The sequence below is a fragment of the Gopherus evgoodei genome, chromosome 16 (assembly GCF_007399415.2).
Source record: "Gopherus evgoodei ecotype Sinaloan lineage chromosome 16, rGopEvg1_v1.p, whole genome shotgun sequence".
Taxonomy (NCBI): domain Eukaryota; kingdom Metazoa; phylum Chordata; order Testudines; family Testudinidae; genus Gopherus; species Gopherus evgoodei.
The window spans coordinates 12,025,816-12,039,235 of NC_044337.1; the positions used below are offsets into that span (position 1 = coordinate 12,025,816).

The window sequence follows — 13,420 nt, forward strand, 5'->3', positions numbered from 1 at the left end:
TAACACTAGAGTTATTGGACCTGTAGAAAAACACCACCTCTTGCAGCATGGTTATCACTTTCCTAACAAAGCAAGGAGACTTTGCTGGCAAGACCTTTCAAAACCCAATCCCTCACTACCCCAAGTATCACAGATAACCTTTCACCTCTCCTGCAAAAGCCTACCTTGCAAGAGATGGACTCCCCAACCCCAATTAGGAGGTAATATGCCTTGTTCTAAACATACCCAAAATCCATTAGAGGAGTAAGTACTTTGTGGGGCTCTGCCCATCTTCCACATTCTGAGATTTAATAATATTTGACAAAGCTTCCCCATTCATGGCATTTATTGTATTTTTATTCTGGCTATTTTTCCAGTGAAGCTGAAACAGCGGCTCTGAAAGCAGCATTTAAGCAGGTCACAGTGCTAAATATCTGAGCTGAGAGCACAAAGGCACTAGGGAGCTCTGCACAGCAGAGTCAATAACTAATTCAATTACTCTTCAATATTGGAGACTTGCCTCTTCCAAAAGGTTTATTCTGCTGGTGAGAATTTCTTCCACTTGTTGTACTTTCTTACGAGCCTCTTCTTTCACACGCTGTATTTCAGCATCACCACCTTGAGCCAAGCTCTCAACTGCTTTACTGCAAGAACAAGATGTAGAAATCTCCACATTTAAAAGAGTGCGGATCATGCTCCTAATTAGTGCTTGTACTTTTGAGAAATAAGGTAATTGGGCATCTTTCCTGTTTTTACATAGGTGACAGACACTGAACTAGCACGATCAGATTATGGCTGCACAGTATGGTGCAGTTAAAGCATGGGCACGCAGATTATAGGGGCAGAGGGATTCCAATGTACCTGCATGTTCTGTATGTTACTTTAAGGATTCAATATAAATGTGTACATTTATAGAACAATGATTGGGGCATTGTCTCTGCTTGCTGTAAAGCAATGAGAGTTCTCCACACAAGTCTTGTCACAGTTGATAAGAGCCGTTTATCACATTTATATAAATTATCAAAGAAATGATACTCTCTTGATGCTTTTAAAGCTTCAAAAATTATCTCAAGCCTCTGGCAATGTTAAATTTCTACAGAACGCAGCATTACAACCAAAAAGGAACTAGTTGAAGGGTACACATATATATAAATCCCTACCCAATTCTCTTTTCCCTAGTTTTGAGTGCTTTTTAAAAAAAGACTCAAGACTTTGTTGGTGTTTCTTATGTAATGAAGTGGCAATCCTACCTTTATTGTGCTTTACCTATTTTTCCTCAATTCTGCTTCCTATCATGAGCTTCAGTAGTGCACGCTTCCCTACACTGACCAGCAATATGCCTTGACAATGATCTGGAGGGACCATATTTAAGGGTAATTGGGCAATTCAGTCTTCGGGGCCACATTAGAAATTTGGCCTCTCAGGCTGCCAACGAGAGGACTCATTAGTGACAATTTGATACTTTGTGAGGTGAACTACACAGAGACCTAAATTCATTGAACAGATGCCACTTAGCAACTGTTAGATAGTAACAGCTTTCAGTCACTACCAACCTGGATTGGTTATCAACCAGGCACCTGGAGGTGAAGAGTTTTATATCCAATTACCAGTCCTCCCAAGCCATCCAATTTTTCTACAATACGCATCTCTTCCAGCTTATACATAGATACAGTAACATTCACAATCAAGAATCTAAACAACATACTGATAAAGTCAGAATCAAGTTAAATATTCACTGGATAATACCAGTTGGAAGAGCTTATTCTAATCAAATTTACTAGCAACCCAGATTTAAAAAAAAATAATAATTAATAATGAATGTGCACATTTTTTAGATTTTTGAAGAACGGAAAGTGGCATGTTTCACTTTCAATCAGTATTGAACTAACGTCCCACCACTGCTGACAATGACACTTCAGGTACCATCTTTTGGATGAGATATCAAAGCAGATGCCCTGTGGACAAGTGACCATTAAACTCTGAGGACATCTTCATCTTTTACAAGTGTTGGGATGTTAAGCCAGTCCCAAATTTTGGCAATTACATTCTATTTACCTGAAAATACTCCTGGAGGTTCAATTCGATATGATATTCTTCACTGCCTATTCTAACTATGTAATGGTCCTTTGTGCTTTTAAACAATCACTGCATTTCACTCCAGAGATAAGTGAAGCAATTTCTAAACATGAGTTTGCAAAATCCTCAGGGATCCTCATATACGAAGGTACCAAGATGACTCATTATATAGTTCTTGGCAGTCCTAAATTCTAGAAAGGTTGCAGACCCTTAGAGAGACAACATACTTACGAGGCTTTGATGAGCAGTTTTTCCCTCTCCTGCAGGTCACGTTTCAGACTTTCTACCTCAACCTTCAGCTCAATATTCTACAACACAAAGTTAGATGACAAAATGCCACACAAGCCAATGCAATGCAAAGTTCACCCTGCACATTGATTACATTTTCCTGTAATAGGCAAAAACAAATTCAAAAACAAATTAGGTGCAGAGTATGATGGAAATAGGAAATTACTTCCAATTCTTTGCCTTCAAAAGAGTCTTTATTTTACAAGACTTGAAAATAGTCTCAAAAGTCTCTAAAGCTTCTTAAAAATCATAATATTAAAACGCCACAGTATATGTGTCACACAACAACATTAAAGACTATTTTCCCTTTTACCATACTTACAAGAAAATTTGTCATTTTTTAAAAACATCAACCCAGTTACCTTGAGTTCTTCACAGCCATACAAGCGGTTTTGCCTACACAAGCTATTTAGGGCATGTCTATACTACAAACCTAAGTCAACCAATGTTACATTAACTTACAGCCACCATATGTCCACACTACCCTGCTTGGGTCGCTGGTGCATTTCCTCACCAAGAGCATTTCCACTGACCTATGAGGTTCCAAAGAGGCTGCCTCCTCTGACCTGCCCATTCCCCAGAGGGAGCAGGGGTAGGAGGGAAACTGTCCAGGCCTTCTCATGCCCTTCCCCCCCCTCCCACCCCAGCTCCCAGCTGGGAGCAGGATCCCAAGCCACCTCGGCTTCTTGGCCCAGCTCCCAGCTGGGAGCGGGGTCCCAAGCCGCCCAGCTCTCCAGGGGCTTTCTTGTCACTTGACGTCTCCTGTAAGTACCATAGCAGGAAAAATAACTAACATTCAGAAGATGTCTGTACGACATTCAGGTGGTGTAGGTAGCAGACTTGACCTTTCATTTTCTTCCTGCTATGACTGGTCTGGGAGATTACATTGTGAACACTAACCATCAGTGATATAACTGAATGAGAAGACTCCAATAATCACAAGAACAAGGTATTTAAATTAAGATTTCTGAGGAGAATGATGCTCTGATTTATTGTTTTAATAATTCAATTGTTCGTTAGCTAGTACTGAAAAATTGAAGTTAATCTTTCATATTGTATAAAGGTCATTTTAATCCCTTTATAATTGCATATAATTAGACTGAAGAAGTGAAAAGAACTGGCAATACTGAAATTTCCAACAAAGGATGAATATCCATTTTTCAGACAGTAGAAATTGTTTGGAAAGATACAGAGTTACCTGCAATGATTTTAAATACCTACAATTTTGTAGATGTCTTCAGTTGGACCATCAAATTTCTGCTGCATTCGCTCCTCCAGAAAATAGATACGAAGCTTTAGGTTGAAGTTTTCTTTTTTCAGGTCAGTTATTTGCTGTTTAAGAAGAGAAATAAACTATGCCACGTTTCACAAGTAAAATTGATATTGTATTTGTTTTAGTTCTTCACAGTGCAAAAGGCAAAGTAATAAAGATCACAAATTAACAGACCATGAAGATATGAGATGTTAAAAAAAAAAAGTCCCTACTTAAAAAGTTATCCAACAATAGAAATGGAAACAGTCATCTTGACACCATTCTAGTCAAAAGTAATAAATTAATATTCTGCAAGTACACTAGAATTGTGGGACCATCTCACACACTCACTGCCCCCAAACTATCCTCCCTTAGGCTACTTCTGACATTCTAAACCTCTGAATAGCTTTCAAATCAGCTGCTTCACCCCTTACATCAATCCAAAGAGAGAAAAAGAGACCACCATCTTTTTCCTCTTCTCCATTATCTGGAATTCCTCTTGCCTATCAACGCCCCCCCAAAAAAACACACTGGGGCAAGATCCAGAATAGGTAATACACTTGCTACTAATTTGGGACTGGATAAGGGCCAGTATCTTGAGGTTAGAAACACCTGCTTTCTGCTTACCCATGGACAGCTAGGAATCTATTCCACCCACATCACTTCTAATACTACAGCTCCCCACAAGGCCATGAGACACTGGCCCTTAGGAGAAAAAACAGCTATAAGATAGGGGTTTTTTTTCAATACAACATAATTTAGCATGACATTTTACAGACCAGAAGGGAATGTCCCTGCCCCCAAAGAGCTTACAAATCAAGTATTAAAGCAGCCTGGCTTTACAGACAAAAGAATTTTAAAAAATTAGGTTTAAAATACTTTTGTAGTAGTTATTTTCCTATAAAAAGGAAACGAACAAAATACATGAAAGTGTGGAGTATAAAGGTTTTATTGGTAAATGCTTGGAATGTCTCTACATCAATCTTCAGGCAAAGCCAGGAGTAAGTCTGGTCATCCCAATCGAATGCCAATGAACGCTTTATCCTACAGAGTCACATACTTTACAGTACAACTGTTAGCGTATAAATACACGCAGGGTATTAAAACAAGTCATCTTGTACCTGTGTCCTTTAACAATTGTGACTTAACTTTCCCAATAGGAAGAAGGCATATTAGTTAATGATTTCATTAAAGAGAAAGTCTCCTTCTAAATTTTTTAAGAGGCCAAGCATGAAACATTTATTCAAATAAAACAAGTGCCTCCTGCCACCTGCTTTCTGGAGAAAGAAACTGAATATGTAACTGAGCAACTAATACAATATTTATACAGGCTTCTCCAGAATGACTGTTGTGCAGCTTGTAAAAAATTATTAACAACACAATTTTTTAAAAGATGATTAGCCTGTAAAAGTTAGAGTTTTTTCCTCAAAAATAATGAATTCTGAGCCTAAAAATGCAATCTCTTCCTCTAGGCTGAGTCGTTCTTGCTCACTGAGTAGCCTCATCATTACTTCCACAAGTAAGAACCACACAAGGGAGCTTGGGTTTTCAGGACTGGGCCAAAAGTGGAAGGTTATCTACTTTATCAAACTTTGGAAGTCTTCACTCCATGGTACTAAAAAGCAAAATGAATGATCACAAAGAGTGATAGAGCCAAAGCTTGTCTACACACCAATTTAGTTGTGTTGTTGCATCAATTTAGTTAGACCAATGCAAATCTGTGGGAATACACAAACCAATTTAAGCATTCACACACAAAGTTGCAATGATTTAATTAAACTGGTGCAACATCACACCTTAGTTAAACCAACGCAACTTTGTGTTAAGACCAAGTCCTAGAGCAGTGGGCTCCAAACTTTTTACCTTGTGCTCCCCATGCTCCTGTTTACACCCCTCCGAACCAGAACTGGTAACAGGGACACGGATGGGGATAAAGGGACCAAGGCTGTGGCCACAACTGCGGGTGGGGCCAAGGCTGGGGTCAGGGCCAGGAGCAGAGCCTCAGCCAGGAGCCAAGCCCAGCAGCCAGGGCCAGGAGTGGAGCTGGTGACTGTGCTCCAGCTGTCCCTCCCGCAAAACTTTCCTCTGGGCCCCCTTAGGGGGCGTGCCCCACAGTTTGGGGACTTCAGCCTTAGAGCATACGAAGATACTGAAACCCTCTTTTGCAGTAGTCTCAGAAGTCAAGAATTTCTCATATAAGCGATGGCTGTAAAATTGGACCCTGAGGGACCAAACCTGCTCACTTTACTCAAGCAAGTGGTCCCACTGAGTTCAATCTGACTATATGTATGAATCATACAAACAATATTTATCACTTAATTCTTTAAACTGCCAGCGGATTACTCCAGGTTGCCATTATTTTAAATAGCTCGGCCAATAAAGACACTGAAGTTAAAAAACATATGAACGTTAAGTTATGTTAGTGAAACTTTTTTCTAGTCCTACGTTCATCACATCTGCAGCACAGAGAGGAGCTAGGGCAATATTAACAGTTTTGGAAAATCCATCCTAAGTGCAAACAACAATTAAAATGCAACAATAAACTAAGAACTTAAAAACACAAATGCCAAACAAACTCAGAGCAAAGGTAATTCAGTCATACCCAGACTTTTCAGATCACATCATGCAGTTAAAATGACAGCTCAATAAAGCCACAATGTAAAATGTGAGCAAGTTAACACAGCTGTAGGAATTTTAACTGAGTCTCCAGTTTTAACTTATTTTTCTTTAAAATTTCCTTATTTCAAAATGTAAACAAAAGGAAATAAACCCAACAGGTTTCTTCAGATAAACTGACTCTGCGATTCAAGTACAATCTATACAGCCTGGTGCCATACGACAGCATCAGTAGGGAAAATAGCACTTGTCCTTTTCAATTTAACTGCAATTCCACTTTTGCATAAAGCCACTTTTATGCAAAATGACATCTGTAACCACAGGCTGTGGTTTCACTATACAGTAACAGTTCCTGCCAGCAGAGGCCATTTTCCAACAACTAAACTGTAGTTAAATGGTTGAGAAGAAAAACAAAACAAAACAAAAAAACAGTCCTTAGCCACGTAACTAGACATTCCTCCTTTCCGCTTACCAGCGCAAAGTAAATGGGGAAAGGACACAGTTAAAAAGTCTTTTTCCTTTCTCTCATTTAACCGCATTTCCAGTTGCGCACAAAAGCAAGCTTGGTGCAAAAATTCCTTCTGCTGCAAAGAAACCAGACCATACAAGCACTTAAATTCCTATTTCTATGCATGTTCAAACTTCAGACTCTACACCCTAATTCCTTAGGGCTCAGAACATCCTGTGCACCTGCACAAAGAGGGAAATTTCTGTGCATGAATCTCCCCACTGTCCACGCATGGGTCAACTGTCTCCTCTGCTCTGTTCTTCCTCTCTCAGACAGGTCAGGGACATCACTCACATGGAGAGCAGCATACCATTCCCCTCACATGTCCTACAGAGAATCCACTGAAAGGTTAATGCAGCCTCAGGATGCATGCACTGCAGACAGTAACTTTTCTTCACAGCTGCTCTACATGGAAAGCGGCAACATCAAGAATTATCTGTAGCTTTGCCTAAACTAGGATTTAAAGGTATGATGAGATCACACTTCTAAATCATAGTCTAGACAAGGTCTGCAGCTGCCAGAGAACTGGGAGTGGAGAAAAGACCCCTATGAAGGGGATACCTGCAGCCAGCATGGAGGCCCATGCAGAGATTGCCCTAGCCTCTAGCAGAACCCAACATCGATGAGGACAACCTTGAGAATTTGAGGGTTCTGAACCATAGGGAGGAAGGATGGAAATCCTGCGCCTGTTCTGTAGGGAGGAAAATACAACCCATCCCTTTTTTCCTCACATGGAGTCATCTGGGAGAGACTCCACAATGGGAATCTCATGGAGTTTCTCCAACAGCACTTTTCCATGGAAATGGACAATCTGAATCTTTAAAGTTACCAAGCCACCCCAAAGTGATTATTCCTCACTGGGTAGTCACATGCTGTGTTTAAAATATTGAACTGATCTGAACGCAAAAAACAGTAACAGTTGTTTTAAGCAGGTTATTCCTACCCCATCTGATATTTGATGGCTCAAAAAACAGTCAGACAGACAAGGAGTTTGTAACAGCTTTTGTCAAAGCTTTCCAGAACAATGCATGTTTGGACTGACATCAAGCCTGTGAACAGCCCAAGCCTGAGAAAGGTACAAGAAACTGAAAGAAGGATTTAGAACGGAGATAAACACTCAGCCATAACAATGCTACAAAACGCAAACAATGCTAAATTTTTAATCAGTTACACATTTTAAAAGCATATGCCCTAAAAAGTAATTAAGTCTTCTCTTTTGAATACCAGAAAAATCCTACAACATATATGATGGTTTAGTTACGCTACAACCATTCAGAGATCAGAAATGGGCAGCTTTATTAAAGACTGCTAAATAATTTATTCAGTTGGAATCCCTCACATTTGGGAAAGTGGCAACCCCTCACCCCCACATTTTCACAAAAAATGTTCATGATATTCCAATGAGCTCCAGTAAAAAGTTTTTCAAACCAAATCTGACAACAATATAATTCTGTTCCACATATTCTATCAGTTAATATGACATTGCCTGTTAAGTCAAAAAGGCATTTCCTTATTTGTGTTACAAACACATTTGGCTAGTAAATCTGATGGCAGAAGGTATTGATATAGCACTCAGCCGTTAAAAAAATTATGCTGTCCCTAAATCAATGCACATTCAGTAATTCTTTGAAATATGAGGCTGCCACTGATTCCTTTTAAATACAATTATGAAGTCAGACAAATGCCATATATTGCATTGTACAGATATGCACTAATACTATTCTTTAGGAGGAGTTTTGAACACCGAGCCATGCCCATTGTTCTTCAGCAACTAAGATGGGAAGTTTGCTAGCCCTAACACCAGGATTTTGCTTCAATCTTGAAAGTTACAGTTCAAAAGTGGTGTTAATCATGGACTTCAACAGAGTTATGCTAATAGACACCAATTGAGGTCTTAGCCCAGAGTCTGCATGCATTTATTTATGGATCCCCATGAAGTTATTGTACATCTCTGTCTTGTCAGTAATCAGTTCCGCAACTCGGTCACTAAATTTTACATTACAAATTTACTTACATTTTCATAATCCTTCATGGTCCGAGCTCTGGTTGGTGAAATTGCATCTTCCGCCACATCCAGTAACGCTAGACATTTGAGAAGACAATTAAAACAGATCCAAATACCAAAGGATGCAAAGGTACAATTTTATTTGGAAGACGTAAAACGCTTATTTTAATATCAGAATGTATTAAAAGCATTAAACACATTTGTCATTTCATGTCCCCTTTTTACATTATGGACTAAATGAGTTATGACAAAAAACAAAAAAATCCAGACAAAAGGTATCATAAGCATTACTGTATAAAGGTGTTGAGCACCAGCAACACCCATTTAAATCAATGGAAGTTGAAGGTGCTTGTGACTGCACAGCACTGTCCCACACAAGATCAAGACTTGCATACATGGACGATGTAGCAAAGAAATATTAACTACTTCTCTGTGTATTTGGATTACAAATAATGAAAATGTTTCTCTCCCATGTACTCCTTCTGCAAGAGTCAAAATTTATCAAGGGATGCAAATATGGCACTAAGGCTGCTGTTAACATACGCAAACTTTAAAAAGAATGGGAAAAAAGGTTCTATACAAAAGATTCCAAGAAGCCAAATAATACACAAAATGTTACATTTTATATTCTCTCTCTCTCCTTGAGGTACCAAGGTCAGAGTTGTCACAATTTAGAGGAAATATTGAAATAAGTACTTTCAGAGTTATCAAGTAATTCTATATACTCTAAACAGCCTTTCAATATTCCCAGGAATACCAACCAGAAGCCTTCAAACATGGAAGATTTGATTAACCTGATGAGATATATAGTTCGTAGAGCACCTACAGTAACAGGACCACAGTCATACTGCAATGTAGGTATATTTCTTATAACTGCTTGCTTTCATATTCAATATTCTTCCAGAGAAGGTATATGTAAATTGCTTTCAGAAGTTAGTTGAAATTCAGTCTACAATATATTTGGCTAAATACATAAAATAGTGGGCAGAATAACATTCAAAATACAAGGCCAAAAACTGGCTCCCAGGACACAAAAAATTGCTATAATTGTGCATTATTAGTTTTCATAGAATCACAGAACTAGAAGGAACCTTGAGAGGTCATCTACTACAGTCCCCTGGCAGGGGACTTGTGGCAGGACTAATTATCTAGACCACTCCTGACAGGTGTTTGCCTAAGGAGGTTGTGGAATCTCCATCATTGGAGACATTTAAGAGCAGATTAGACAATTTATTCCAGCGCTTAACCACCCTGGCAGGAAGTTTTTCCTAATCTCCAACCTAAACCTCTCTTGCTGCAATTTAAGCCGATTGCTTCTTGTCCTATCCTCAGAGGTTAAGAAAAACAATTTTTCTTCCTCCTCCTTGTAATAACCTTTTATATACTTGAAAACTGGATTCATGCCCCCTCTCAGTCTTCTCTTTTCCAGACTAAACAAACCCAGTTTTTTCAATCTTCGCTCATAGGTCATGTTTTCTAGACCTTTAATCATCTTTCTATGGACTCTCTCCAATTTGTCCACATCCTTCTTGAAATGTGGCACCCAGAACTAGACACAATACTCCAACTGAGGCCTAACCGGTGTGGAGTGGAAGAATTACTTCTCGTGTCTTGCTTACAACATGCCTGCTAACCCATCCCAGAATGATGGTCGCTTTTTTGCAACGGTGTAACACTTAACTCATTTTAAGCTTGTGGTCCACTCTGACCCCCATATCCCTTTCTGCAGTACTCCTTCCTAGGCAGTCATTTCCCATTTTGTATGTGTGCAACTGATTGCTCCTTCCCAAGTGGAGTACTTGGTATTTCTCCTTATTGAATTTCATCCTATTTACTTCAGACCATTTCTCCGGTTTTCCAAATCATTTTGAATTTTAATCCTAAACTCTAAAGCACTTACAACCCTCCCAGTGTGGTATCGTCCACAAACTTTATAAGTGTACTCTGTATGCCATTATCTAAATCATTGATGAAGATACTGAACAGAACCAGACCCAGAACTGATCCCTGTGGGACCCCACTGGTTATGCCCTTCCAGCATGACTGTGAGCCACTGATAACTACTCTCTGGGAACGGTTTCCCAACTAGTTTTGCACCCACCACTCCATCTAGGTTGCATTTCCCTAGTTTATTTATGAGAAGATCATGCAAGACAGTATCAAAAGCGTTACCAACATCAAGATATACCACATCTACCACTTCCCTCCTATCCACGAGGCTTGTTACCCTGTCAAAGAAAGCTATCAGGTTGGTTTGACATGATTTGTTTGAGAGAAATCCATGCTGACTGTTATTTATCTTCTAGATGTTTGCAAACTGATTGCTTAATTATTTGCTCCATTATATTTCCAGGTACAGAAGTTAAGCTGACTGATAGGGACAACCCAGGAAATTACCTATTTATTTCCCTTTGTATAGATGGGCACTATATTTGCCCTTTTCCAGTTTTCTTGAATCTCTCCAGTCTTCCATGACTTCTCAAAGATAATCATCTATGTTACTTCAAAATATATATTTCAGGCTGCATTTTCTCCCAAATCTGCAGTAAGATGAACACACAGCCACCACACCATAAAGCAAAACATGCTGAATTACTATCCCCACTCAATACAATTCAGTAATACTTGATGGCAATGCTTTTTTAAAAAACATATGTATAAGGAATCTGCAATGCGTAACTGGACTACAGCTGGAAAGTCTGGTGAGAGACTTTCACATGATATCCCTAAAACAAAGCACTAAGTGAACAACCATCATCTTCTGGTTGATGTAGTTCAGGAACAGATTCTGAAAGCTGCTAAATGTCTTGCAGGATCAGGACTTTAAACAACAGCAGAAACTTAATATGTTGGTATCTTGGACTAACACCAGTTTCTGCAGCAATAGCTTGAATTTATAAAGTTTGCTGGTTTTCTTAAAAGGAACATTCAAAAATCATATGTTGCAAAAATAAAGATTTATTTGCCTCTGTTACTAACATCTATTAAAAGTGAATAGGACTTTCATGTTTACTTTTCACTATTTATGCTCTTTGTTAACTTTTGACATTTCTACCAGCTGGGTAATTAATTGAGTTTCACTTTGCAATCAGTTTCACTTTCAGCTTTTCAGGGCTGCAATATCTGGATTGCAAATGCTGTGGGAATGATTAATGGTTTGGAAAAATAAGCGATTATCACAGGGACATTACAGAAATGTTTCTATTGGTCTTCAGTGCTGTAAGAACAAGTTAAGTCCCTGTAAATAAGATTTTTATCTTTAAAACCTAATTTTGAAATCTCCTAAAATTAACATTAACATGTTCTTGATCACTTCCTTTTCACCATCACATGTTAGCTGCCCTTACCTCCACTAATTCCCAGGCCAATGCGAGGTTCATCTCTGGAGACATCTGACAGTCTGGAAATACTGACGCTGTGAGACAGGAGGCAAATGCAGTGATGGAAAGATTAGAAACCCCACAAAAAGTCCCTCCTCCATAAATATTTCCAGCATCAGTCCCCCACAGAGTACGTGATAGATACCGAGAGGGAGGCGAGGGATTCAGGTAGCAGCCTAGCACCCCTTCCCCAATATTAGACCCGACAAGATATCAGTCTCCCCCCGTGTCGAACCCATGGGACGGAGGAATACAGCATCCCTGCCCCAGGGTGAGACCCAAGCAACAGCAATCTCCACCAAGCTCGCACTTGGGGGATGAGGGGCTTCAATGGCGAGCACCCCCGCCCCCATATCAGAGCCAGACCAGGGAAGGGGGGGGGGGTAATCCCGAGCGCCTCTGCCCTACATGCCAGCCCCGGGGGGCGTTAATCCCGAGCGCCCCTGCCCCCCGTATCAAATCCAGCCCCGGGAAGGGGGGTAATCCCGAGCGCCCCTGCCCCCCCCCGTATCAAATCCAGCCCCGGGAAGGGGGGTAATCCCGAGCGCCCCTGCCCCCCCCGTATCAAATCCAGCCCCGGGAAGGGGGGTAATCCCGAGCGCCCCTGCCCCCCCCGTATCAAATCCAGCCCCGGGAAGGGGGGTAATCCCGAGCGCCCCTGCCCCCCCCCCCGTATCAAATCCAGCCCAGGGAAGGGAGGATAATCCCGAGCGCCCCTGCCCCCCCGTATCAAATCCAGCGCAGGGAAGGGGGGGTAATCCCGAGCGCCCCTGCCCCCCCCGTATCAAATCCAGCCCAGGGAAGGGGGGGGAATCCCGAGCGCCTGCCTCCCCCCGGAGATGGGGGCGTGAATCCCGAGCGGCCCTGCCCACGCCAGACCCGGGGTGGCCCCCATCGCCCCCAAACCAAACGGTCCCAGGCTGCCTGCCCCGCTCCGCTCCTACCTGCCGCTAAACTCCACGGGCAGGGTGAGGTCCTCCCCCGGCAGCGAGTCCATGGCGGCGCCGAGCCCTGCAGGGACCCTCCAGCGGCGGCGACTCGGGTTGTTATTGTCCGAGTTTGGCGGCTTCGTTGGAATTCAAACGGCCGCGGCCGCTTCCGCCATCTTGTATACCCGACTGTGAAGTCGCTGAGGCCGATCTGGAAGGGCACGGGCGGCGGGTACGATAGAAATCTATGGGGGTGCCGCCATCTTTACTGAGGGCACAGGCTGGATTTGTCCGGTCAACGCCATCTTGACTGAGGGCAGACGTTGCGGTGAGCACGAGCAGCCGCGTGGAAGACTAAGAACAAAGGAGGCAGTGAATGCTGGCAGT

The 13,420-nt window shown here is 41.4% G+C and overlaps 1 protein-coding gene across 7 annotated transcripts in view; it reads right to left on the reverse strand.

Annotated features, from left to right (window-relative positions):
* Positions 1-13,389, reverse strand: part of CDK5RAP2 (CDK5 regulatory subunit associated protein 2) — a 101,491-nt gene extending 88,102 nt beyond the window's left edge. For 2 of the 7 annotated variants that reach the window (XM_030535111.1, XM_030535112.1), the window contains exons 1-6: positions 13,049-13,384; positions 12,072-12,139; positions 8,734-8,801; positions 3,565-3,675; positions 2,287-2,363; positions 500-623 (exon numbers count right to left, since the gene is read on the reverse strand). In XM_030535111.1, coding sequence (XP_030390971.1) covers positions 500-623; positions 2,287-2,363; positions 3,565-3,675; positions 8,734-8,801; positions 12,072-12,139; positions 13,049-13,101 — 501 coding nt within the window. In that variant the 5' untranslated portion in view covers positions 13,102-13,384. Of the gene's footprint in view, positions 1-499; positions 624-2,286; positions 2,364-3,564; positions 3,676-8,733; positions 8,802-12,071; positions 12,140-13,048 lie in introns of all 7 variants that reach the window. The other 5 variants (XM_030535110.1, XM_030535109.1, XM_030535114.1 and 2 more) reach the window with 4 other exon arrangements.
* Between the last annotated feature and the right edge of the window lie 31 nt (positions 13,390-13,420).